This window comes from Typopeltis vanoorti, chromosome 25 (assembly GCF_054136105.1).
Source record: "Typopeltis vanoorti isolate ZY-2024b chromosome 25, IOZ_Tvanoo_1.0, whole genome shotgun sequence".
Classification (NCBI taxonomy): Eukaryota; Metazoa; Arthropoda; class Arachnida; order Uropygi; family Thelyphonidae; genus Typopeltis; species Typopeltis vanoorti.
Genome location: NC_143573.1, coordinates 46,700,548 through 46,727,710, shown reverse-complemented (window position 1 = coordinate 46,727,710; position 27,163 = coordinate 46,700,548). Strand labels below are relative to the sequence as shown.

General features: G+C 33.6%; 1 protein-coding gene across 1 annotated transcript in view; it reads left to right on the top strand.

The window, feature by feature from the left end:
- The window catches only part of LOC150092710 (serine/threonine-protein kinase tricornered-like), a 119,492-nt gene extending 99,239 nt beyond the window's left edge, over positions 1-20,253 (top strand). Inside the window, exons 9-12 of the mRNA XM_090414456.1 lie at positions 7,182-7,299; positions 8,411-8,633; positions 13,421-13,509; positions 18,031-20,253. Coding sequence (XP_090270582.1) covers positions 7,182-7,299; positions 8,411-8,633; positions 13,421-13,509; positions 18,031-18,146 — 546 coding nt within the window. The 3' untranslated portion in view covers positions 18,147-20,253. The remainder of the gene's footprint in view (positions 1-7,181; positions 7,300-8,410; positions 8,634-13,420; positions 13,510-18,030) is intronic.
- The last annotated feature ends 6,910 nt before the right edge of the window (positions 20,254-27,163 follow it).

The following is a 27,163-nucleotide window of genomic DNA, read 5'->3' as shown; positions in this document are numbered from 1 at the left end:
GTTTATTATATGCACTTGATCAATATAATCCCATTAAAAGTTATTCCAGAGTTTTATGGTCAAGAAAATTAAGCGTTTTTAACAACTCTTACATCTTCTCTAATTACGTATTTCTCACCTTTCAAATCATTTGTGCCAGCCAAAACAATTAACTCATTCACTTCTTTCTTCAGCATACTAACATCACTAACATCCTTTATCTCTGCACCTGGAAAACATATTTTCATTACTTTCATCACTTTCTCATTCGAATCTCCATACAATATGGCACAAGATATGTTACTCAAAGTTGCATTCCTCATGAATATTTTTACCACCATTTTGTCACTTGTTTTATTTAGCAATCTTTCAAAAAAATTACTCTGAACATCTAAAATATTCCTATCTTCAGTTTTCATATCACCTTTATCATCTCCAATTGCTTTTACAGTGCTCTTTTTTCAATTTCTAACTTTTTTCAATAACCTCTACAACATTTTCCCCTTCCTGATATTTGTCTTCTATATTCTTGCCAAATCATCCCATGACTTAAAAAGTTTTACTTAACAAAACATTTATACAATGTTTTGCTTTTTCTCATAGCACATACTGGCTTACTTTGTAGGAACTTTCACATACTTTCTTCTTTTCCATGATTGCCTTCTTAACTTCTTGTTCAAGGCTAAAAGAATTGGAAGTTCTGATTCTTCTAGACTTGCAGACAGCTTGATCACATTCCTCTTTGGCTGAATCAATCAATCTTTTGAGTGTCACGGAGTTGGCAAGTTCTTGCTTTCAAACTCCTTCACTTCTTAATAATAATAATATATATATATATATATGTGTGTGTGTGGGTGTCTCTCTCTCTCTCTATCTCTTTTTCTCTCTACAGTTCACCTCTGAAAGGAAATCAAACTGATGCTTTTAAAATCTTTCTTAAACTTTTTTTTCATTATGGTATATGATGACCACTTCCTATTTCAAATCCCCTGGAACCACACAAAAAAGGACCTGTTTGATTTTCTTAACAAGATCAACTCTCTACACCACACAATCAAATTCACTCTAGAACTTGAAAATTATCATTTCTGGACACTTTAATTAAGAAGCTTACGAATGGTGGTATCGACCTCTCAGTTTACTGCAAACCTACCAATACAGGACGTTATTTACATTTCTCTTCCTTCCACCACATTTCTCAGAAACTTAGTATTGTACACATGCTGAAGAACCATGCCGCTCTCTTCACAACAGATCAACAAGACCTCCAGGAAGAACTATCCCTGATATCTACCAACCTTACCATGAATGGATTTCCTCAAAGACTCATCCACAAGATACTTTTCTCTGAACCCGGACAAAGACAACGAGATGATATACGTTATATTTCTACCGTCGTCATTCCTTACTTAAGGATAATTTCCAATAAGATTGCAAGACTTCTTAGACCACATAAAATAAGAGTGGCCTTTAAACCGACAGACACGATTAGGCAATTCTTAAGATCTCCAAAAGATAGCCATCCTTTCTCAAAAAAATATGCTAGTGTTTACAACATACCTTGCTCGTGCAGCTTGAATTACATCGGCCAAACTTCGAGGAACCTTGAAATTAGGCAAAAAGAATGCATAGGTGACGTCAATAATAACAGAGAAGAAAAATGGGGTTAGTTTTTCATTTCTCAAGAACGAACCATATCATAGATAAAAGCACAATTCCTTACATGGAGGAGGACTTCCGCTCCTGAATTTTTAAAGAGGCCACAGCAGTTGCCTGCTGTGTACAAAACCTTAACAGGAACCAAGGACTAATCTTGCCCGTGATCTGGAAAACCCTTATTAGATCTCTCAAATCACCAGAACTGAATTACAGTGCCAACTATAGAACGTTCCTAAATAACAACAAGTGATATGCATGTATTGTACGTGCTCTGTTCTTTGTTTAATATAATTGGAATCGGTTGATTATAGTTTGTAACAGTTTTTTACTTTTTAGTGCCTTACCCTGAAGATGCCAACAGCCTTAGTTGGTGAAACTAGTTGGTATAACATAGTTGTTTATTATATGCACTTGATCAATATAATCCCATTAAAAGTTAATCCAAATATAAGAGTTGTTAGTGGAAGCAAAAAATGAAGAGTAAGAAAGCAAAGATTGTGATTCTGCTGCCTTGGTACGATAGGATAGAATTGAGAAGAAGGGGAATGATTGCCAACGAATCAATGAGAAGATTGTGCAGGAGGAATGGTGTGCAATTTATTATGTATGGACTAAATTTGATGGATGAAATAATATATATGTCCAACGGACTACATTTAAATGATTTTAGAATTAGATGTTTGAGGAAAGTGTTGTTTAGTGAGGTAGTCCAAAACCAGGGAAATGAGTTATTAGAGAGGATGAAATCAAGCATATGTCTAGTACCCCTTTGATAAATGAGCATGTGTACAGTAATGATTATGCAATGCCTAATGGGATTTTGCAGGTTTCCGATTTAAATGGGTTGGTAATAACATTACACAGGGATAATTATGGGTACAAAGGGATGTTGAAATGCATGTACACGAATGCAAGAAGTATCAGAAATAAGGGTGAGAAGTTTGGCATTGGTTAGCTCAACTTGGTCAAAAATTATAGGTTGACTGAAACCTGGTTGACTTAAAATGATATGTTACAGGGATAGAATATAAAGGACATTGTATTTTCAGAGCAGATAGATGGAACAGTACAGGAGATGGGGTATTGCTGTTGATAGCTGAAGAATTAAACCAACAAAATTTTAAGTTAAAGAGGATTTTAGGTCTGAGGGAAATGGTTCATTTGAGGCTGTCTAGTGTGAGATAGAGGCAAATATGACAAAATATGTTGTTGGGTGCTGCTATAGACCAGGGGGGTCCACAGGAAGATGTAGATGCCATGCATTGACAGATTAGCACGATGAGTGTAGGCCGAACAATTATTACTAGAGACTTCAATTATGGGGACATCGATTGGAAGGGGGGGGTATGGCAAGATGGAAGTGGGATTTATAGGTTGCTAAGGGATAGTCACATGAAATAACATGTTATAGAGGGGACAAAGGGATAATAGCATCAGAAGATGTAACCATACCCAAGGTAGACACTATGTCTCCAGTTGGGAAGAGTGACTGTATGGTCTTGTTCTGTGAAGTTGCCAACATGTGGAGTTCTCTGTCAAGAAGGGGTTTATGTTCAACTATAAGGCTGGTGATTATAAGAGACTCAGGAGTCATCTTGAAATAGTGCCATGGCTTGAAAAACTACAAGGAAAATGTCAGTAGTTCTTGGCAAGTGGTCAGAGATTGCTTGAAAGTAGCAGTATCAGACTGCATTCCCAAACTCAGGAGGATAAACCAAGTTGGAATTAAGTGGATGAGTAGGGATATAAAGCAAGAGCTGCAAAATAAGAAAGCATTGTGGCAAAAATATAAAGAAAAAAGTGATCAGCATACTCATGAGTAGTACAAAGTGCAAGCAAGAAGGGTAACTAGTATGGTAAGGAAGGCCAAATCAGACTGTGAGAGAGAATTAGCCGAACAGGCCAAAGTAAACCCAAAAAAAGTTTTTTTGCTATGTAGCAAGTAACAGGAAAATGATTATGGTAGGATGACTTTAAATGATGTGCATGGTAGGAAGGTGACCGAACCAAAAGAAATACTTGAGTTGCTGAGAGATCATTTTGCAAAGGTGTATAATCCAGGTTGTGATTTTACAGTTGCTGATGTTACAGAGATGCATATCAACATTGAGGTAGATGAACATAAGGTGTTCAGCATATTAAAAAATATGAATGTGAACACAGTGGGACAGGATGGTATATCATCCCATGTACTACATGAATGTGCAAGATAATTGGCATTGCCTCTGATGAAATTGTTCAATCTAAGTCTCAGCTCTTTCAGGGTTCCGAGGGAGTGGAAAGAGAGTAAGATGGTACCATTGCATAAAGGTGGCTCCAAGACAGAGGTAGCAAACTACAGACCAATTAATATATCAGAAGTGGTTGTTAAAGTACTGGAAAAGTTGGTGAATGGTAAAATACAACGGTGAATGAATAGGGATGCATTACTTTATAGTGGACAGCATGGCTTTGTAAAGGGTAGGTCCTGTCTTAGTAACTTATTCACATTTTATAATAAAGTGACAGCAGAATTGGATAAAGGTAATGACTACACCATGATTCTGCTCAACCTTTGCCAAGGCATTTGACAGAATACTACATGGAAAACTATTACAAGAACCAGAGCAAATGGGAATGGATATGAGGCTAGTAACACAGATACTGATGTACAGACACTAGAGAGTAGTATACGGTGAAGCAGGAACTAGGAGAATGATGGTGACTAGTGGAGTACCTTGGGGTTCGGTACTAGGGCCACTACTCTTTAATTTGTATATCAGTGACATAGGGAAAGATTTAGGGATATTCGGTTGTTTGCTGATGATGCAAAACTAGGAAGAGCGATAGTTGATAAAGGTGATATAGATATCCTGCAGGAGATTTAAATAAATTGGCATTGTAGGCCAAAGATAATAATTCAATAGAAATATTCCGGTTTTGTGACCACGTGTTTATTAGGGAACTGTTTTTAAAAAACTAAGCAAGTACTAAAAATAACCTGACAAGTTTCATTAGTCGTAAGACTAACATCCTCAGGGGTAAAGAGAACTAAGTTTAAAGCACAAACTATAAGAAATTATGAAAAATAACTTCATTTGTTGGTATAACAAACATCAAAATATGAACATCATATTTGCTGACTCCTTGAATTTTCTTGTTTCACAAGAAAATTCAGAGACAGCAAATATGATTAAAATTCCTATGCAATGCAACAAAAACCAAGGTTGATTTTAAATCAAGTTTGGTCATCGTTTATTAAAAATTTACCCACTTCAGACCTTGGACAGAGTGAGCGTGAACCACAGAACACGACAACAAATAGCATTGTCTCCAACTAACACGCATTAACGGTTGTATAGATCTGTTATTTGGTTTTTAATGAACTTTTTTGATGTGCATAATACCAACAAATGAACTTGTTTTTCGTAATTTCTTATAGTTTGTGCTTTAAACTTTAGTTCTCTTTACCCCTGAAGATGTTAGTCTTATGACTAATGAAACTTGAAGGGTTATTTTTAGTACTTGTTTAGTTTTTTTAAAAACAGTTCCCTAATAAACATGTGGTCACAAAACCAGAATATTTCTATTGAACTTCATAACCACAGAAACCTACACATGAATAAAGATAATGATTGTTAATTTAATGCTGCAAAATGTAAGGTTATGCACTTCGGGTTGAAAATGTTGCATATGGTGTATCATATTTGATGGTATTGGATTGCAGGAAATTGATGAGGCTTGGGACTTGGGGATAATGGTGAACAAAGAGTTGAAGTTCAGAGGGCATTGCAAAAGTTGGTAAAATAGCTCAAAGGATTACTTGGATGTTGAAAAACATGCCTAACAAGTAAAGAAGGAAGTTATTGTCTCTCGTTATAGGGCTATGATTCGGCAACACCTTGACTACTACACACAGATTTGGTCACCTGGATTTCTTGTAAACCAGTAGGTGGTCGAGAGGATTCAGAGACGAGTGACCAAGATGGTGACAGGTCTTTGAAATACTCCCTACGAGGATAGGTAGAAGGTTTATGGGTTACAAAGCTTAGTTGATAGGCAAAAGAGGTTTTTAAAATTGATGTCATATAATGAAATTTTTCATTATATGACAAATAGAGAGCTTTAATTTATAATATAACCAAGTGGGAAAAAAAAGTTTTTTCACTTGGCTATACTATAAATTAAAGATGTCAAGAAAACTTTGAACATCTATCTCTAATCCAGAGTATTTTAGTAATAAAGTGTGACACCTTTTGATTCCTTGTATATGAAAATATGACTTCTGCATTACTTCAACCTTCATATAACTTCTGGGTCTGGCTCCCATTGGTGAGTCCTCAATAAAGATTGAAACTGGTCTGGGCAGTGGCCCTTCCCATAATGCATAGCATTATACGTGTCCATAAGGATATGTGCATTGCATTTTGGGATACTAAGGCAACTGGTGTGAAGTCATTAGCCTTTATATACAAGTAGTCCAGTCATGAAGTTACTTCATACGCAAACATTGTTTGACTTACACTTGGATAAAGGATGAAACAAAGAATTTAATTTCTTGGCATCTTTAATTTATAGTGTAACCAAGTGAAAAAACTTTCAACATATCTAATCCAGAGTGGTGAGTGAGTGTAATGGATTGCCAGAATTGGTTGTGAGTTTTCTGATGGTGAACGGATTCAAGGAGAGGTATGATAGGATTTGTATGTGTAATGACTAATTTGGGTCTCCCACGATGAGTCTCTGGACTCTGGAGATGCCCTAAAATAATAATAATAATAATAGTAATATTAGTATATTACTATTATTATTATTATTATTTTAGGGCATCTCCACGGAGTCCGGAGACTCATCGTGGGAGACCCAAATTAATCATTACACACACAAATCCTGTCATACCTCTCCTTGAATCTATTCACCATCAGTACTTGCAGTAGAAAAAAAGCCATCAGAAACCTGAAATGTAGAAAGGCAGCTAAAGTAGATAAATAGTTGACCAGAAATGCTGAAATATGTGGTCAAATAAAGGTGATGATTATATATATAAAGAAAGTCTTATCAGAGGATGGAATTCTGAATAAGTGGAGTAGAGTTCTCAATAATACCCATCTGTAATAAAGGGAAATAGAACTGAATGTAAGAATTACAAAGGGGTTACCTAACTCTTAGTGTTCAAAGTAAGATTTTGTATGCATACTTATTACGAGATGAGGCTAAGAAAAATTATGAAACGGCCTTAGTTGCTTTAGTTCCAGATGGTTTGATTTAAACATTGTTATAGTCAATATACATACTGTACAGTTGGATTGATGCTTTTTACAAATGAAATAGATTGCTAAACCAGGAAATATGTTTAAAACACTATATTAATTGAGAGGGAAAAAAAAAAAATATATATATATATATATATATATATATATATATATGGGTGGGTGGGTGTGTTTATATGGTTAATATTTAATTCATAGTAATCGATAAAAAGAAAGTGTGCTTTATCTGTGTTAATGTTTGAAAGAGATTTAAAAACAAACAGTAATTACTAAGAATAATTTTCTGTTATTTAGGCCTATTCTACAGTGGGAACACCCGATTACATAGCTCCAGAAGTTTTCACAATGACTGGCTATAGTAGTGCCTGTGATTGGTGGTCCTTAGGTGTTATTATGTATGAAATGCTTATTGGTAAGTAAGAATTGAGAAAAATAAAGTTTTTTAATAATATAATTTTTTGGTGTGTATTCTTAAGGGGAGTTTATTTATATATGAGCCCACCTCATATGAGATTAAATATATGTTTCTTATCATTGTATGTCCATGTGTGTTCATGGGGCCGGTTTGCCTGTTCTGAGGGACGAAAAACCTGAGTTTCCAAGTGAAAAATGAACACTCTACCTCATATGAGACCGGCTAACTCACCTTTAGTCAAAAGAGATAAAGGTTCCTCACGTCATGGCTGAGAATCAAACCCTGGTCTTTCCAACCAAAGAGCTTTGTCTATACAGACTAAACCACGGAGGCTCTTTAAATAGACCAGATACTGTGATAAGTCACATTATTATTCATTTCCTAATTGGCAGTTCCATTCAGCTTGATGTATTTGTTAGTTATCTGATTTGATAAGCTCATACTTCTATAGTACACTTAAACTGCATCAGCCTATCTGTATTTTGGTCTTCCTCTGGGTGATTTTTTTTTTTTTACTTGAAGTAATTGTTTCACTAATCTTTCATTTTCCACTTTCCTTAGGAAAACATGCAATCATAGATTAGCCGTGCTTTCACATTCATCATTAAAAATGTACAAAACACTGATTTTATTACATAATTAAGTTTACATTATTACTAGCTTCCTAAATAAAATTATAACATTCTGGAAGCTGCACAACAAATTTAGTATACAAATAAAGATAGATATACTATTATTCGCACACTATTATATTGGAAGACATTTTATTACTTAAAACACCAAGTTTCTGCATTGATCTGAAACTTCTGCTGTTAGTAATAAACATTATAATAGCAAGGTACTCTGAATTGCAAAAATTATTTACTTTTTTATTAAATCAAAGAATAACAGGATAATTCTTTTAATTTTAAATGTTACATTTTTACTATTGTAGTGGTTTTTGAATATTTATAGTTGCTTTTAACTAATTTGCATTATAAAAACTAGTTTCTGTTATTCAATTTTGCTGGTTCTTTCTAGCTTAATATATATATATATATATATATAGGTAAGATTTTATATTATTTTGTGTTTTAATAAGATAAATAATATTCAAGGACATTTATAGGTTATCCTCCATTCTGCTCCGAAACACCTCAGGAAACATACAGGAAAGTCAAAAACTGGAGAGAGACATTAGTGTTTCCACCAGAAGTACCCATTTCAAATGAATCACGTGATCTCATCCAGCACTTTTGTTGTGATGCAGAAAACAGGTTAGGAAGAAATAAGGGTATTGATGAAATTAAACAGCATTTGTTTTTCAGAGGTGTAGACTGGGAACATATAAGGTAAGAAACATTCATTGTAATAGCCTGACTAGTTTCTGTTTTGATATTTTTGCTGCTTCTGAAGAGGCTTTTTTTTTTTTTTAAATAACGTATCACTTGATTAGTTGAATTCCTGTCATGGATGTGCTGTTGCACTTCAAACATCACTTACCTCACCAAAAGCTAGAGAAATTTTATATTTCATTTTTATTCTTAAACAGGATATAATGAAGTATATTTAAAATTTTCTAGCTTTATGACAATGTAAGTGATGTTTGGAGCATAACAGCACTCGAAACAAACAAACAAAAAAAAAGTTACCTGAAGTGATTTAGCACTTCAGGCTTCTAAATTATTATTGCATTATGAAATGGTCTCTGAAATGCTATTACATAAACAGTACACACACAACCCCAGCTCAACATCAGCAGAGTTAAAGATCGGTACTATCAACATAAGAAGCCTGAATGGCAAAGAATTGGAGCTAGCTGAGGAATTAGATAAGTACCAGATCGACATAATAGGGGTGACTGAAACAAAAAAGACAAAATGTGGTGAGATCTTTCTGAGCAATAAATACAATATGTTATATTCAGGCAATGACAATCTAGGAAAAGAAGGAGTAGCCATAGTATTCAACACTAAATACGAGGCTAATCTTCTTGAATGGCAGGCAGTCTCAAGTAGAGTGATGTGGGCAAATATCAGAATGGGGAACTGGACAATGAGACTTCCAGTTATTATATTTATGCCTATGGTCCCACAGAAGGTTCTACTAAGGTAGAAGTGGAAAAATTTTTTGATGCTTTAGAGAAAGCAACTGACACAATGCAAAAGGAAAAGTTGGTCCTTGTTGGGGATCTAAATAGCAGAGTAGGAAATGATTGTCAGTCATACAAAAATTCAGGAAAATTTGGAGAAAAGATCAAAGCTAATAATGGCAAATACTTGTTGGATTTCTGCTCAGGACATGGACTGGTTATTACTAACACCATGTTCCAACATAAAAATGTGCACAAATTCACATGGAGAGAAGAGGCAAGGAATAAGAAAAGTCTCATTGACTATGTTATTGCTGATAGTGATGTTTTCTCCCTGGTGCAGGACACCAGAGTGTACAGAGGATTTGAAATTGGAAGTGATCACTATCTAATCTTGAGCAAGATAAAATTGAATTTCATATTGAAAAGAATAACATGTAAGAAAGTTTTAAAGCGAATAAAAGTTGAGCAGCTCTCAGATGTGAACTGTAGACTAAAATACACAAATATTATTGAAGAAAAAATGAAAATGTTTGATATCAGGAACCAAACCTTGGAGATTCAGTGGCAAGCCTTGAAGAAAACCATGGTTGATTCAGCCAGAGAGGCATGTGTTGAGGTTGTCTGCAAGGATAGAAAAATCAGAACTCCATGGTGGACACAGTAAGTTAAAGAGACAATGAAGGAAAAGAAGAAATCATATCAAAAGTTCCTGGCAAATAAGTCCGCTTGTGCTCTTAAAGAATACAGAGACAAATGTAAGAAAGCTAAACACTGTGTAAAACTGGCTAAACAAAAGTCATGGGATGATTTTGGCAAGAACATAGAAAATAAATATCAAGAAGGTGGCAAAATATTCTGGAGGTTGTTGAAGAAGCTTACAAATGGAGGAAAGAGTACTGTAAAAGAACTTAGAGATGATAAAGGTGATATGAAAGCTGGAGAAAAAGATATCCTTGGAGTATTGTGTAATTACTTAAAAAATAAAATTAATAAAATTAAGATTTTATCTAGACAGCCATTATAATATTAGTTCATCTAGTTTTGTAACTACTCACAGCAGTCTAAATGGTAATGCATATGATTGTTATTACATTAGTAGTAAAGCCATGAGATGATTTTCAGTTTTAGTATATCCAAAAGAATTTTAATATTTGATACACATATCTTGATTTACTTTATTAGTTATTCAGAATATAAATAAAACTTGACTGGAACATAATAAGTGAATCATGATACATGAAAAAAATTTACACAAGAAAGACCACATGTCTTTGTCGTGTAAATTATAATTAGGTTGTTTCTTTTACTTCAAGATTTTTAAATTAAAAAATATGAAAATTTGAATAAGATTTAAATAACTTTCACATATAGAATATCTAAATTTTCACATGAACAAATCTGATTGTTTATCATGAGATTGCATCCAATAAAAAATCCACTTTGGTTAGCCAACTCCCAAATTGACAGCCATCATTCTTTCATTTTTTATGTAGTGAAACCTGTGGGGTATCCATAACTATAAAATAACACGTATGCCACAATAAATAACTTTTCTTCTTCTTCCTAACATGGAATTTAGGCCATGGGGCCTGTTCTGGTCTCATGCCATCTCTTTCTTGGTCTTCCGATTCTTCTTTTTCCACTTATTTTTTTTCTGTATAATTTTTTTGGTAGTCTGCTGTTGTCCATTCGATTTAAATGTTCTTGCCATTTTTGTTTATACTGTCTTATGTAGTAATTAATTGGTTTTATTTTCAGAATTGTAAGATTTCTTAATTTGTTTTGTGGTCCCACTTGGTATATCCTGCTGTTTTTCTGAGGAACTTCATTTCTGCTGTTTGAATTCGTTTTTCATCTTTCCTTTTCATGGTCCATGTTTTGCTTCTGTATAGTAGAGTTGGTTTTGACAAGACATTATATAGTCTGATTCTAGTGTGTTTTTGTACTAGGGATGGCTTAAATATATTATTTATTATGCCATTTACTTTGACAAAGTTTGATATTTTAGTGTCTATGTCTTTTTCTTCTTCCTATGATAGATCACATCCCAAGTATCTGAAAGTGTTTACTTGTTCTAGTATTTTATTATCTATCATTATTTTACTTCTTATTGGGTTTTCTCCTTTGAATGCAATTATTTTTGTTTTTTCTTTGGATATGGTCATATTATAGTGCTTTGAGATATCATTTAATGATTTTAATGATCTTTGTAAGTCATCTTCTGATGTAGCTAATACTATTTGATCATCTGCAAATAGTAGTGTATCTATCTTCATTTGCGGGATCATTTGTATACCAAATGGGTTTTGCTGTTTCCAGATTGTTAATATTTCTTTTATATATATATTGAAAAGCAGAGGTGAGAGGGTACATCCTTGTCGTACTCCTCTTGATATATCTTTCCATTCTGAGGTGTGTTCTAATTTAACTGCTATTTTATTTCCTGTATATATTTCTTGAATAACTTAATAACTTAAATAACTTTTCTATTATGTAAATATTTCATCTTATGTATCATAAGAAGAAATATTTATATAATAAAAAAGTTATTTACTGTAGCATACATGTTATTCTATAGTTATCATTCTTTTAATTTAACAAACAGAGTATATGTTAAAGGGATCTGTTGCTGGACGATAAGGATTAAACCTCTTTCAGTTATATTGGCATACTTTTAAGGTGAAGACCCTTTGTATCATAATAAATTGATTTAATTTCAAATACAGGTAACCATCGTATAACTCAGATGCTAGTTTCCATAGAAATGCCGCATTATATAAATCGCGTTATGCGAGACTCAGATCACATAGAAAAAGTAGGGTTATGTTCCAAAATTGTTTTTATTTTTAAATTATATAAACAACATTGACATATCCAACAAAAATATATTTTTATTTAATTGGTAATTCATGTAAGTTAAGGAAACATATAAACTATGAAACAAATACATAGTATAAACTTATAAAAATTACAAACTGTATGTAAACTTCATTGCACATAATGCATAAATGTTTATGCAAAATAAAATAAAGTGTATATTTTAATCATCACCACTGTCTTCAAAACTAACATTTCATAGATGTTCTTTATTTACAAGTGGCTGGACATCGTCATCACTTAATCTCTTGGGACATTATTTTTATATTTCTCATTGCATACTTCTGCTGGTTTAGTTATCGAGAAGTCGGTAATAAGACCTTTCTTACCACTATGCTGCAATTTTTTTATTAAGTTCATAATATGGGGTTAAACAAATATCCAGTTGTCTCGTGAATTTTCCTGAGCACACCATTGAGGGATCATTATCCATAAAATAACTTTCTTGCCAAGTCCAATCCTTCTGCTAATTTCTTTAAATGGAATCTGTTAAAGAATTCATCACAAATAAAGTGCTCAGCTTGAGATTAACACACTTATGATTTTTAATGCGCTTTCCTGGCAGAAAATGAAGACAATTTTCAACAATAAACACTTTATACAGTCAACAATTAATGTACATGTGTGCTAAAGGGTATTTGCCCTAATACAAATTTGCTGCTTATAACTACATGCGCAATACGGGCAGAGGCAAATTTAACGAAGATAAAATTTGATTTTTAAGTTGTACAGTGAAAAATATATGAAAAATTAAAGGGTTACAACAATTTGTAGACCGTGTTATATCGAAATTGCGTTGTATAAGTACCACGCTATACAAGGGTTACCTGTATACATATAATTACTATAAATGAGCAGTATAAAATGAGATTTGTAGATTTTAATAGCACAAATGTGTGCATGTGAACTTGGCTGTATAGAGTTATTAAATGTGAACAAATTCAGTTATGAGATACTTTAATGTAATAAACAAGGTTTAAATTATTTCCTATGAAAGTTAAGGTTTAAAAACACAGAAGATTGTAAAATTCATACATTCCAATGCTCTGCTAAGATTTTAATTTTTCTAATTTTTGTAAGCTAAATAAAGAGGTGAGAAATACCTATTTTCTGTTAAAGGATGCTTAATATTGTATGGTATATTCAATAACTTTTATATGCATGCAGGGAGCGACCAACAGCTATTCCAGTGGAGGTGAAGAGTATAGATGACACTTCAAATTTTGATGACTTCCCGGATGTTGATCTAAAAATTCGTAAGTATTCAGAATAATTTTTCTGTTTTTGCTCACTTGCTTTCATTATTTCATCATCATCATCAAATTCCTGCTATGTACCCTCAAGGGGGTGTATAGGATATGATAGTACTACGTGAAAAAAATTACATCAATATTAATTTCCTATCTACAATTTTCCTCCAAATCAGTCTGTTACTTGTCAAGACTCCAACATTATCAGATCTTATATTTCTATCGTCTAAGGCACTTTGTACCGTATCAATCCACCTATATCTTGGTCTTCCTCTGGGTCGTTTTCCTGCCAACCTGGCAGAGAACACTTGTTTTGCTAATCTTTTCTCTCCCATTCTGTTCAAGTGACCATACCACCTGAGATTAGCTCTGCTAATGCATTCCAGGATGCTGACAATGTCAAGTTCTTTCCTAATATACTCGTTTTTAATATGATATTGATGCCATCTGTTCACACCTCTAATCTTTCTCATGACTCTCATATCTGTGGTCTCTAGTCTTTGGTCAAGTGTTTTACTTCTGACCCAGCTCTCAGATCCATAAGTTAAAACTGGTTTGAACACTGTCTTGTATACAGCTAATTTAGTGTTCCGACTAATTTCTCTCTTATTCCATATGAATTTATTCAATTGACTTCCCACCATACTAGCTTTGCTGATTCTGTTGTCTATTTCTATATTTAATTTACCACCTTCAGTAAAAATCGTGCCTAACTAGCTGAAATGTTTTACTTGTTCCACAGGTTCTCCATTCACAACACAGTTGACATTTTCAATGATTCTGCCTATTTTCATTGTCTTTTTATTGCTGACCTTCATACCATATCTATTACAACAGCTATTCAATTTAGTCAGAGAATCTTGCAGATTTGTAGCGGATTTAATTAGAAGTATAACATCATCCGCATAAAGCAAGGAGCTGACATTAACATCTCCAATTTTGATATCATATTTAATACCACTTTCGTTCATATTGTGATCCATATAGATAATGAATAACAGAGGGGATAATGTAAATCCCTCTCTCACACCAGATTTAACATTAAACCATCTTCCTGTACTTCCTTCAATTCTAACTGCTGACTTACAACTCAAATAAAGACTAAGTATTGCTTGATATAATGCCCCATTGACACCATATAACTGTAGCATATTGAATAGCTTCTCTCTTGACACCTTGTCATATGCCTTTTCCAAATCGACAAAACTTAAATACAGATCTTTGTTATATTCCCATGCTTTCTCGACAATTTGTTGTAAAGTGAAGATCTGATCCTGACAGCCTCTATTTGGCCTGAATCCAGCTTGTTCTTCACCAAACTTTTCTTCCACATTTCTTCTCAACCGTTTCTCAAGTATACTTGCATAGATCTTGCTAGGAACTCTCAGTAGGGAAATACCTCTGTAATTCTCACATGCAGTTTTATTTCCCTTTTTATATATGGGTACTATGAGAGCTCTACTCCAATCATCGGGAATTCGTCCCTGTGTCCAGGCCTTCTGAACTATGCAGTGCAGCCACTGTACGACTCTCACACCACCATACTTCAGCAGCATTTCTGGTCGACTATCATCAACTCCTGCTGCCTTTCCACATTTCAGGCCTTTGATGGCTTTTTCTACTTCAAGTATGGATATGTATTCCTGACTGCATGCCTGGTCAGTGTTTTTTACCACTGTGCTGTCATCACTGCTTGTTTCATTTAGCAGTTTTTCAAAGTAATTACTCCATACTTCAAGGATATCTTTTCTCCCATTTTCATGTCACCTTTATCATCTCTAATTCCTTTTACAGCACTCTTTTCTCCATTCCTAAGCTTCTTCAACAACCTCCAGAATATTTTGCCACCTTCTTGATATTAATTTTCTATATTCTTGCCAAAGTCCTCCCATGACTTTTGTTTAGCTAGTTTTACACAGTGTTTAGCATTCTTGCATTTGTCTCTATATTCTCTAAGAGTACAAGCTGACTTATTTGACAGGAACTTTTGATATGCTTTTTTCTTTTCCTTCACTGCCTCTTTAACTTTTTGTGTCCACCAGGGAGTTCTGATTTTTTTATCCTTACAGACAACCTCACCACATGCCTCTCTGGCAGAATCAATCAATGTTTTCTTCAGAGTTTGCCACTGAATCTCCAAGGTTTGATTCCTGTTCTCAAACTCTTTCATTTTTTCTTCAATAATATTTGTGTATTTTAGTCTACAGTTCACATCTGAGAGCTGCTCAACTTTTATTCGCTTTAAAACTTTCTTACATGTTATTCTTTTCAATATGAAATTCAATTTTATCTTGCTCAAGATTAGATAGTGATCACTTCCAATTTCAAATCCTCTGTACACTCTGGTGTCCTGCACCAGGGAGAAAACATCACTATCAGCAATAACATAGTCAATGAGACTTTTCTTATTGCTTGCCTCTTCTCTCCATGTGAATTTGTGCACATTTTTATGTTGGAACATGGTGTTAGTAATAACCAGTCCATGTCCTGAGCAGAACTCCAACAGATATTTGCCATTATTATTAGCTTTGATCTTTTCTCCAAATTTTCCCAAAATATTTTTGTATGTCTCACAATCATTTCCTACTCTGCTATTTAGATCCCCAACAAGGACCAACTTTTCATTTTTCATTGTGTCAGTTGCTTTTTCTAAAGCTTCAAAAAATTTTTCCACTTCTACCTTAGTAGAACCTTCTGTGGGACCATAGGCACAAATAAGTCTCATTGTCCAGTTCCCCATTCTCATATTTGCCCACATTACTCTACTTGAGACTGACTTCCATTCAAGAAGATTAGCCTCGTATTTTGTGTTGAATACTATGGCTACTCCTTCTTTTCCTAGATTGTCATTGCCTGAATATAACATTTTGTATTTATTGCTCCGAAAGATCTCACCAGTTTTGGTCTTTTTTGTTTCAGTCACCCCTATTATGTCGATCTGGTACTTATCTAATTCCTCAGCTAGCTCCATTTCTTTGCCATTCAAGCTTCTTACGTTGATAGTACCGATCTTTAACTCTGGTGATGTTGAGTTGGGGTTTGTTTTCAGATTTGTTGCAGTAGCTGACTTTTCGCTGTTCGCCCTGGTTCCCTGGAGAAAACAACGGGGGCCTTGTTTAACCGGGCGATGCCCCAACCGTCATGAAATTTTGTCATGTTGTACCATCATTTTTTATTTTGGTTTAACCAATAAGAATACAATTTGGTCGGCTAAATCCCAAATTGCCAGCCCATCCTCGTTCGTTCAGTATCCAAGTAGATACCCAACAGGATGCACCACGAGAAGGTGAGGATTGGACATTAGGTCAGAAGCCCTGGTTGGTTCTCCGCATTCCTTTAAAGGCTATGGAGGTCTCCTCTCAGTAATACAGCTTTGACCCTTAAGCACCCCTTTCATTATTTCCTGAATGATAATTCAGGAAATAATGCAAATTCATTTAATTTGATTAATGATTAATTCATCATAAATTCATTCATAAATTTGATTAATTGATTTAATTTGAATATTATGCAAACTGCAATTCATTTAATTTGATTAAATGAATTGCAGTTTAACTATTATCCATCCACATTGCATTTTATTCTCAAAGGGAGTAGGCAGAACTTTTAGAAAGATGTATGTGGCTGTTCTCCATTCTTTGTTATTGTTGGTAATTGAATTCAGAAAGGGAATACCTAGTGTGCCCATGCCAAAGATCCACTTTTGATAACCAGTTATGTATGTGTGCTACATTATGCAACAAATATTGTCTTCCTACAGTTTGTCTGCATGGTTAGCCTAGTGGCTTTGCGCTTCGCAACCATATGCCTGGGGAACGCGTGTCCCAGGTTCAATTCCCGTCGAAGACAAGAGGAACTTGAGGATCTTCCTCAGGCATAGCCAAGTTAACCGGTCTTGGGCGCGGGCAGTAGGGTTTTTTCCGCCAGTTTATCTGGCATTTTTCATCCTGCAAGCAGGCAAACTGGCCCCATGAACATATGCTTATACAGCCAAAAATATATCCCCCCCCCCAGAAGCAGACTAGGCAACAGGAGTGGTACTAACAAGTTGTCGCATCTAAATAACACGTGGACCCTGCATAGGAAGTGGGAATAATGTGTAGTGAAAGAAGACTGTCTTGCTACAGTTTCTGTAGATGGAAGGCATGCTCATTGCAGTTTGTTTCAGGTTGGGCATCTCCTGTAACAATAAAGTCGACGTATACACTGTACACTAATTTTGACTCCACTAAGTGGAGTGGAACAGATAACTTATCTTATTAATACAAAATGATTACTCTACCAATAAAATCAAATTTGTTTTTACTTTTCCTTGGATAACTAAAATGGCCAGTTCTTGTACGAAAGAAATTACTATAATAATCTTACTTTGAAAAATGATCATAATAAACATTTTTGCTAATTAAAGATTTTTTAATTTTGTATACATATAATTTTGTGTTTTAAAATTATTATATTATATATAATTGAATATATATAATATTCAATATTATATATTGAATTTCTCTAACATTTTGCATTTTCCAGCTGCTGCACCTAAGGACAGTGAAGCTGGGTCTAAGGACTGGGTATTTATCAACTATACTTTTAAAAGGTTTGAAGGCCTTACACAGCGGGGCAACAAAACATCCAAAAGAAGTTAATCATGAAGATAATAAGCCGTCAAGATTGTGGAACAGTTGTCTCTTGAGATGTCACTTGTAGAATACCTATTCTATAGGTTTATCGAAGTTATGCAGTATTCCATCCATTATTTTAGTTATGCCTGAAAGTTATTTTAGGTCTTTCCGTTTACATATTAAGTAAAATAATTTTTTATCATCAATGCTAAAGCATGAAAATAGATGGAAGAATATTAATAGCAGTAATTTATTGTAAAAACTTTCGGATAAGTTTATAATATACCTCATTCTGTAAGTCATATCCTATTGTTTATATAAATATTGTCTTTCTGTTGTCTGTTATTCATTGATTTTAGTGATAAAGTATTATTGTTGGCAGAAGTTTTTCCTTCCTATTAAAAGTGAGGGGCAAAGTTAATCAGTCTTGCAATAAATTTGTTTATTGAAAGCTGACTTGGAATTTAAAATGATCTGTTAACTTTAAAACTCGCTGAGGGTGGGAGTGAGAGAAAATATCCTTGAATCTAGAATGAGTAATGTTTACTTTTGCTTCTTTACCTATATATTTACCAAAATACAGCAAAACTTGTTCTGGTCTTTTTTTATTTTCATTATTTCCAGTATAGTTCATCTCACTCTCATTGTAGTCATTGTAAATATATTCATCATAACTTGAATTGCTACTATTCTCATTCATTATCCTACATTGTAATATTTACTGCCATCTGTTATTGATATTAAGCATTTTTTAAAGTGTTCACAGTAGTGTCACATAGGAAACTAGGGCAAAGGTATCTGTAACTTTCATTGGTTGGCTGTCACTCTTAATTTGATTTCATTTGTTTTTGAAGGTTTTGTTTATTATAAATTCAAGGGAAACCTAGTTAACAGTAAGTTTGTTCCATAAATAGTGGTAAGTTTACTTTTTTTAAAACCTGGTGGTCCCCATTCCATCTTATTCATTTCATTATGATTACTCTTTCTTGAAATGTTTTATTGCTCTCTTAACCGTAATGAAAATAGGCTTAGCAGATTATTACTTTCTCTCTCTCTCTGGTAACTTGCAAACCTAATCTATATAAACCCTTATACAAAGGCCAAAAATATAACTCTTTATTCATATTGCTATGTCAGTAGTTTACTAAGCGGAAAGTATAGTACAGTCACACCCTGACTTACGCAAATCCGGAGTTACGCAGTTTCTTATATGTACGTATTCCTGTTCCGCTTCACCACTAGGCGTATGTTCGGCGCTGGCCGCATTCGCCAGTGTCGCACATGCTGTGAATAAGCACTGACGTGTTTCGCACGGTCTCCATTCATACACGATTTTTATAGTCTACAAACCTTGCAATTGTTTAATGTTTTCTTCTTGAAACAAATTTTATCTCATAAAAAATAATAAAGTCGTCCAAAAGAAGCAAGTCCGATTCTGATATAGCTAGCAACAAAAGAAAAACATTGACTTTGGAAACAAAACTCAACATTATTAAAGATTTTGAAGGTGGAATGAAAATTTGTGAGCTAGCAAAGAAGTTCGGTCTACACGAATCCACAGTAAGAACAATCATAAAAGAAAGGTTTACAGATTTTGGAGGACATAGATTCTAATGAGGAATGAATTATAGCCACAAGGCAAGGAATAAAAAAAAATCATTGGCTTGCTATGAAGAAATTTTGCGTGACAAGAAAAAGACATTATGCCGTCAGACGAATCTATTAGATTTATGAAACGATCGACATAGAAATAACTTTCTTTTTTTTATGTACAAAAAACTACAATTATGATTATATTTCTTAAAAAAAATATAGGTGTTTTTGTAAACCTTTGATCCCAATTAACTAATATTTTGAATGTTTGTATATATAAATTACATGCTAAATTATACCCCGAGTTATGCGAATTCGACTTGCACGCTTTTTGTAGGTCCCACCTATCGTGTAACTTAGGGGTATGACTGTATTTCTCAAGTGTAGCCTGTTTCGTTTATGCTATTTTAGCATTTTTTTTGTGTTATAAGTTGGCATTTTATAAATCACTATTAAAATGAACATAGTGATTAGACATATTTCAGGGAGCAGAAAAAGCAGCATGAAAAAGTAATCTTCATGAGTTACTTGCTCATTTGCTTTTTTTTTTTTTTTTTGTTTATGTAGAGTGGAGGAAAAAAACAGGCTAAGTACACTGTATAATTCTGTTTCTGTTTGTTGTTTACTGTTCGGTTGCACCTGTTGTTAGATAGTTGGATTTCAGGGAACAAACTTTCTAGTAGGGGAAACCTGGCCTTTCTAACCTAAAGATGTTACCACTACTGACCATGCTAAAGAGGCATTGCTATAATCTACCAGAGTAAAAATATTTATTTAAAATAAGTAAATTATTAGCTGTTTGAATCTAAATGAACTTTCTCTCCCATACTGTTCCAGCATTTTCATCCCTTTTATGTTTGGGGATGGAAGTTCACATAATGCAATTTTTAATTTCTGATTTTTTTTTATTTTATTTGGTTTCCTGGTTGACTACATGGATAATGTTTCTGCACTTCGATTCAAATCCTACTACAGACATGGATGCTTGTGAATTTCTTTAAATGAACAAAGCTTGATGCCCAGTGTGAAACTATTACCTGCTGATCGGAGGTCTGAAGTGGCTGTACAAAAAATTCCACATTTGGTCTCTAGTTCTGGCTTTTAGATTATGCAACTTAGCCCACCTATGGGCAGCACTAACATACTAGACACATAATGATTTTATGTTATTTTTGACCATCTTAACCTAAGAAAAATTGACATAAACATATTGGCCGAAGGATTTTAATTGATACTAAGTAAGAAATACCAACACATTTCGCCAACTTAGCTGTTTGGCTTCTTCAGGGTGAATAAAAGAGATACAAAACAACTTAAACACTTAAACTGTTCATGAAAGAATGTACCAAATACAATTGTTTTTTTTTTTTTTTTACAAATACAGAAGAATACATACATGAAACGCACGGAGCGTGTATGATGTCAACTGTAATTTAATCCACATATATAATTTTTGAATTAAGCAATTTGAATTATGCTATCAAATATACAAAGACATCTCCAACAATATAGACCAAAACCTATCGTCACTTTTAGACAAAATGATAAATAATAGTTTTCACAAGACCTTTCTATCAGCAAAAAAAGCCAAATTGAGAAATTCAGCGCTCTTTATGAAAATAGTTATAAGTCAAGACCTAATCTGCCAGATAACACAGTAATCTTCAATTTCTCCAACCGCTTTTTAACAAAACTGGAAGTTAGTATACTAAAGAAAGGGTTCAATTTTGCTATTGCCCCAGACCAAATTCCTAAAGTGGACATCATATGTAACATAGAAAAGGCAGTTTCGTCATTACCAGAACCCATAACAAATGATCTCCGACTGAAAAGCACCATCATTCTCTCATCTTCAAGAGCTCCAAACCCAAATATCATGCCTTTAGAAAAAAAGAGCTATGTTTAGTTTGAAGAGAGAAATTATCATCTTAAAAGCAGATAAAGGAAACTCTACAGTTGTCTTAAACACCAGAGATTACAAGAGAAAGATCACAGACTTGCTCTCTGACACATCTACCTATCGTGTTTTAGATTCAGACCCTACAAGAAAAAAAATCGCAATGAAACAAACAACTTGTTACGTAATATGGACAGCTGGCCAACAGACTTAAAACAAAGATTAACGTTCTTACATCCACTAATGCCACGACTATATGGCCCTCCCAAAGTGCATAAAAATGGCATACTGCTGCGGCCTATGGTGGATGGAATTAATTCTTCTACATACTTATTATCAAAACACCTGCAAGTCTCCTTAAGGCACACATCCATAATTCAGATACCTACATAAAAAATTCACAACATTTCGCTGATAAATTGAAGAACATCTCAATCTCCAAAACAGACATTCTTGCAAGCCTGGATGTAATATCCTTATTTACTAATGTTCCAATAGAAGAAGTAATCAGCATTTTGAGAAACCACTTCCTTCAAGATATTACTTCTCTTTTCCATCGCCTAAAATCTAATTTTTTCTTATGGAATGGAACGATTTACGAACAATTAACAGGCCTCGCAATGGGCAGCCCCCCCCCCCCCTTTTGCAGATCTCTTTATGGAGAAACTGGAAAATGACATTTTGTCTCAATTAGACCCTAAAGTGTGGTAGAGGTACGTGGATGACATTTTTATTGTATGGAAAAACACAGAAAAAGATCTGTTTTGATTTTCTTATCAAGATCAACTCCTTCCATCACAAAATAAAGTTCACCTTAGAACTTGAGAAGGACAAACAATTACCATTCCTGGATACTTTAATTAAGAAAGAAATGGATTGACATATCAGCCTTGCAGTCTATCGCAAACTAACCAACACAAGTCGATACTTGCACTTTGCATTTTTGCACCACATTTCTCAAAAACTAAGCATCGTACACATGCTAAAAAATAGCCTCTCGTCACTACAGAAGATAAAGATCTCAAAGATGAACTATCCCACATATCGAAAACCCAATAGACAATGGGTTTTCGATATGTGGGATAGTAGGATATGTGGGATAGATAAAATCGATCCATAGGATACTTTTCTGCAACCCCCCCCACAACAACAATCGGAAGAAATACATTATAAATCCACCATCGCCATTCCTTATGCTGGGACAGTTTCTAAAAAGATTTCTACACTCCTCAAGCCATATGAAATACGAGTAACTTTTAAACCTTTAAAGACTATCCGCCATTTTTTTTAAGATCTCTGAAAGACAGTCATGCCTTTTTCAAATATGCAGGTGTCTCTAACATCCCCTGTTCATGTGAATTAAATTACATTGGTCAGACCTCAAGAAGTTTGGAAATTAGAAAAAAAGAACATGTAGGGGAGATGTAAACAATAACAGAGAAGACAATTCTGGGTTAGCCCTTCATTTCTCGAGGACAAACCATACCATCGAATGGGACAAAAGCTCCATGCTCTATTTACAGGAAGATTTCCATTACTGATACATAAAAGAAGTCATAAAACTCATCCGTTCTAAACACAACCTCAATAGAAACCAAGGATTAATTCTAGCTGATATTTGAAAGACCCTCATAAGATCATTAAGCACGCCAGAGTTAAATTTCGCTGCTACTTACAGAACGTTCCTGTATAACAACAGTTGACATCATACACGCTCCATGTGTTTGATGTACACATTCTTCTGTATTTGTAAAAAAAAATACAATTGTATTCGGTTCATTCTTTCATGAACAGTTTAAGTTGTTTTGTATCTCTTTTATTCACCCTGAAGAAGCCAAACAGCTAAGTTGGAGAAATGTGTTGGTATTTCTTACTTATTATCAATTAAAATCCTTTGGTCAATATAAAATCCACTTTATGTCAATTTTTCATACTAGACTTATGACCATTTGTTGGTAGGATTCACATTAAAAAAAAAAAAAAAAGGGATAAAATATATGCATGCAATATTCCAACTTTTTATGCATGTGATCATTGTAAATTTTAAAAAAATAATAATAATACAAAAGCATTCAGAGTTAGCTCTAGTTGCCAGTTTGCCACCCTTAGAAATTGTATATATGTTAGTCAAGTATTTTTGAAATAATGTTGTTGTGGGTGTTGACTTTCTAAGAAAAAAAAAAGAGGATAAATGGAAAAGTGTGGAAAATGAGTCTATGAAAATTTTAATTGCTGAAAAACACATCTCATTCACTGAATTGAAGCCTTTTATGCTTCATTCTTCCTTACAATCTGTGCACTGATCAGTAGTTTACTAAAAAATGTAATGTTCTGGAATTATGAGAGTAATCTGTAAAAAATGGTATCAGTTCAGTGGAACCTTAAATCAAAAGCATAAATGTTAGGCAAACATGTGAACTCTTTGAATGTTTTTTTTTTTAAGTAATACAATATCAGAACAATTCATGTCAAGAGCTATGTAACTTTATAACTGTTTTCAAAACTTTTAAAGTTTTAAAAACGTTTAAAAGCTTTGAAACTTTTAAAGTTGCAAAAAACATTATTTGCCTTCTTTATATCTAAGACTCTATATTATCTTTTCTTTTAATAAAATAGATAATATTTTACATGTATGCTACTTGCAACTTACTTTACTCTTAGTAAAAAAATATATATATATATCAAATTTTATTAATTATTAAAGAGAAAATTTACTGCCTTAGGTAGTTTTTCTTCCAGAAACAAATTGCCTAACATAATGCTTTCCTCTTGATCCTAGTAACCCTAAACAAACTTATTATAATCGTTATGATTAAAATAAGTTTTTTAAATCATTTTCTCTCTCTCTACTCACCTTGCAACATGCATCAGAAATTCAAAAAAGCTAATCCTACAAGCCTGATTTTTATGTTTCATATACAGTTTGATATAAGTACCTGTACTATCTGCCTTGTTAAAACTGAGGCAATAGGTACATTCTGAAACAAAACTGATATTTCATGTACTGTGGTATTATAATTATGTCCTCAATGCAGTCACTGTCTTTTTTGCAAGCCATCATTACGATAGATTAATAATATACAAATAGCAGCAATGCAAAATAGACAACCATTGTTTAAGGATTTTTAGGTTTTCTGTTTCAGATTTGTATAATATTCATGAATATATTTAAAAAAAAAGTGGATGGGTCCTTATATTGTTGATATATCTATTTTGAGTTAGATAGCTATTTGTTTAAAATTATGAATGGGTTTTTATTTAAAAAAAAACAAACTTCTGAATGCTAGGCTCTGCAGGATGCTACTATACAGTTAGCACTGCAAGTATGGCAAGTTATATGAATAGGTTTTATCCACACTACTGGCTATGATATATTTACACATCACTCCAAACCTGGATGCAAAGTGTCCATCAAAGTCGAAACAACATTGATACAAAGCATAAAATGTTATATTTCATCCAGATGGCCAGTTGTGTGGTTAACCAAACTAACTGGATTTTTATGTTTCAAGTTAAAGGAAATAATCAGCAATCCAATCTATTAATTATTCCACTGTTTGTAGTTTGAAAAATTGGGGTTGTTCATAAGAAGTGGAGATTGTGAAATGGGATTATTAGGTTTTAATAAATATATTTTTACTTTAGTATAACTAAGATGAAAAGCCAAACAGCTATTTTTCTCTGGCGAGGTTGATATAAGTTAAGGGGATAAAAATCCCTTATTGTTTTTCAGCCAGTAAGCGAAACTAAGATCGAAAACTACGATCTGTAACGTTTCATGCCGACGAACTGTCAGCGTATCCAAGCGTAAGTGACCACTTGGTAGTGCCACACCACGGCAACTCGTTGCAAATCGTGCCACACCACGGCAACTCTTTGCAACGAGTTGCCGTGGTGTGGCACTACCAAGTGGTCACTTACGCTTGGATACGCTGACAGTTCGTCGGCATGAAACTCGTTGCAAATCGTGCCACACCACGGCAACTCTTTGCAACGAGTTGCCGTGGTGTGGCACTACCAAGTGGTCACTTACGCTTGGATACGCTGACAGTTCGTCGGCATGAAACGTTACACATCGTAGTTTTCGATCTTAGTTTCGCTTACTGGCTGAAAAACAATAAGGGATTTTTATCCCCTTAACTTATATTTTTACTTTATTCTCAAAATTTATTAATTTTTCATTCCTAGGTGACTATATAGATTTTATTGAAATTTGGTATTCATACAGAAAGTTCATTTCATTGGGCTCATTCACAAGGATAAAATTTGATTTAAGTGTTTTGAAAGTATATTAAATTGTAACTTTGCTCTGGCTGGATGAAATTCGATATGAATTGGCATTTAGGATGTCCTGAAATGTTTCATTCAGACCATTTTTATTAGTGAAATTTGTCAGAATGATTTAAATTAAAGTCTTCTTTGCTTAATCAAAATTGTTTAGTACTTCAGCCAAACATACTGCTAGATTCTGTTATTGTGATAGCATATTACTATATGAAATGCTGTATACAAATTTTACTGTATAAAATTTTAAATTTTCAACTTATGCTTTGCTTTACTGCTGGGATTATCCGTGACATTGTTTTGTGTCATATATCTATTGAATGTGAATATCTGTGGGTTGGTTTTCCCATTTTTCTAGAAGGAAAACCATACCATCATTAAGACATTCTTTATAGCCCTTTTGAAGAGAGAGAAAAAAAAGTAATACTAATACTTGATTAAATTTGTTAGTGATTCTCTTCATTAGATGTAGGAATGCCAAATAAATTTCATTCCTGTTCCTTTATCAACAGGCAGGGGAATTTTTAAGATATTTTTACTATGTACGGTGAATCATCAATTATTATTATTATCATACAGGCATCTCCATGGAGTCCAAAGGTTCAACATGGAAAAAATTGTATTTTATTGCAGTGTATCAAAAACTATAATTATAAGCTTGACACAAAGTGTGCTTATATGAAAGGAGTAAAGTGACAATAGTAAAAGGAGTTCAAACAGAACAAATTTGCAAAAAATAATCATGTAGATAGATACCTGAAATTTCTTTCTACATCTGGTTTGCTTTTCTTTTTTCTTTCTTTTTATTCTCTTATGAGTTGTTAGTTTACAGTTGACCCTTACTGCTAGGAATTCAAGGAATAATGTGGTATATAGTGAAGGGTTTGCTATAGCGAATTGCCTTTGGTATAGTACCAATGATGCGAGGCTTTGCTTGAGACTTTGCAGTATTTTGTTATAGTGAGTGAATCCACTGGAATGATAACTTTTGTGAGAATTATTACCTTTATTTTAGTTATAAAGTAAAAGTTTGTCTACAGAAGAATATTTTTGTCCAAGAGAGGAGAGAGAGTTATTTGTTTTAGAATTACTCTCTAATAAGACACAAGGAACATATTTTTTACATAAGTGTAATATATTTTAAAGAATATTTTTGGAATCAAGTTGACTTTTTGTGTCTTCTGGTAAATATAATCAATCACTTTTACTATCCAGTGAATAAACATTGAACTAAGAGTTCTATATAATTTATAATGTTATGAGGCAT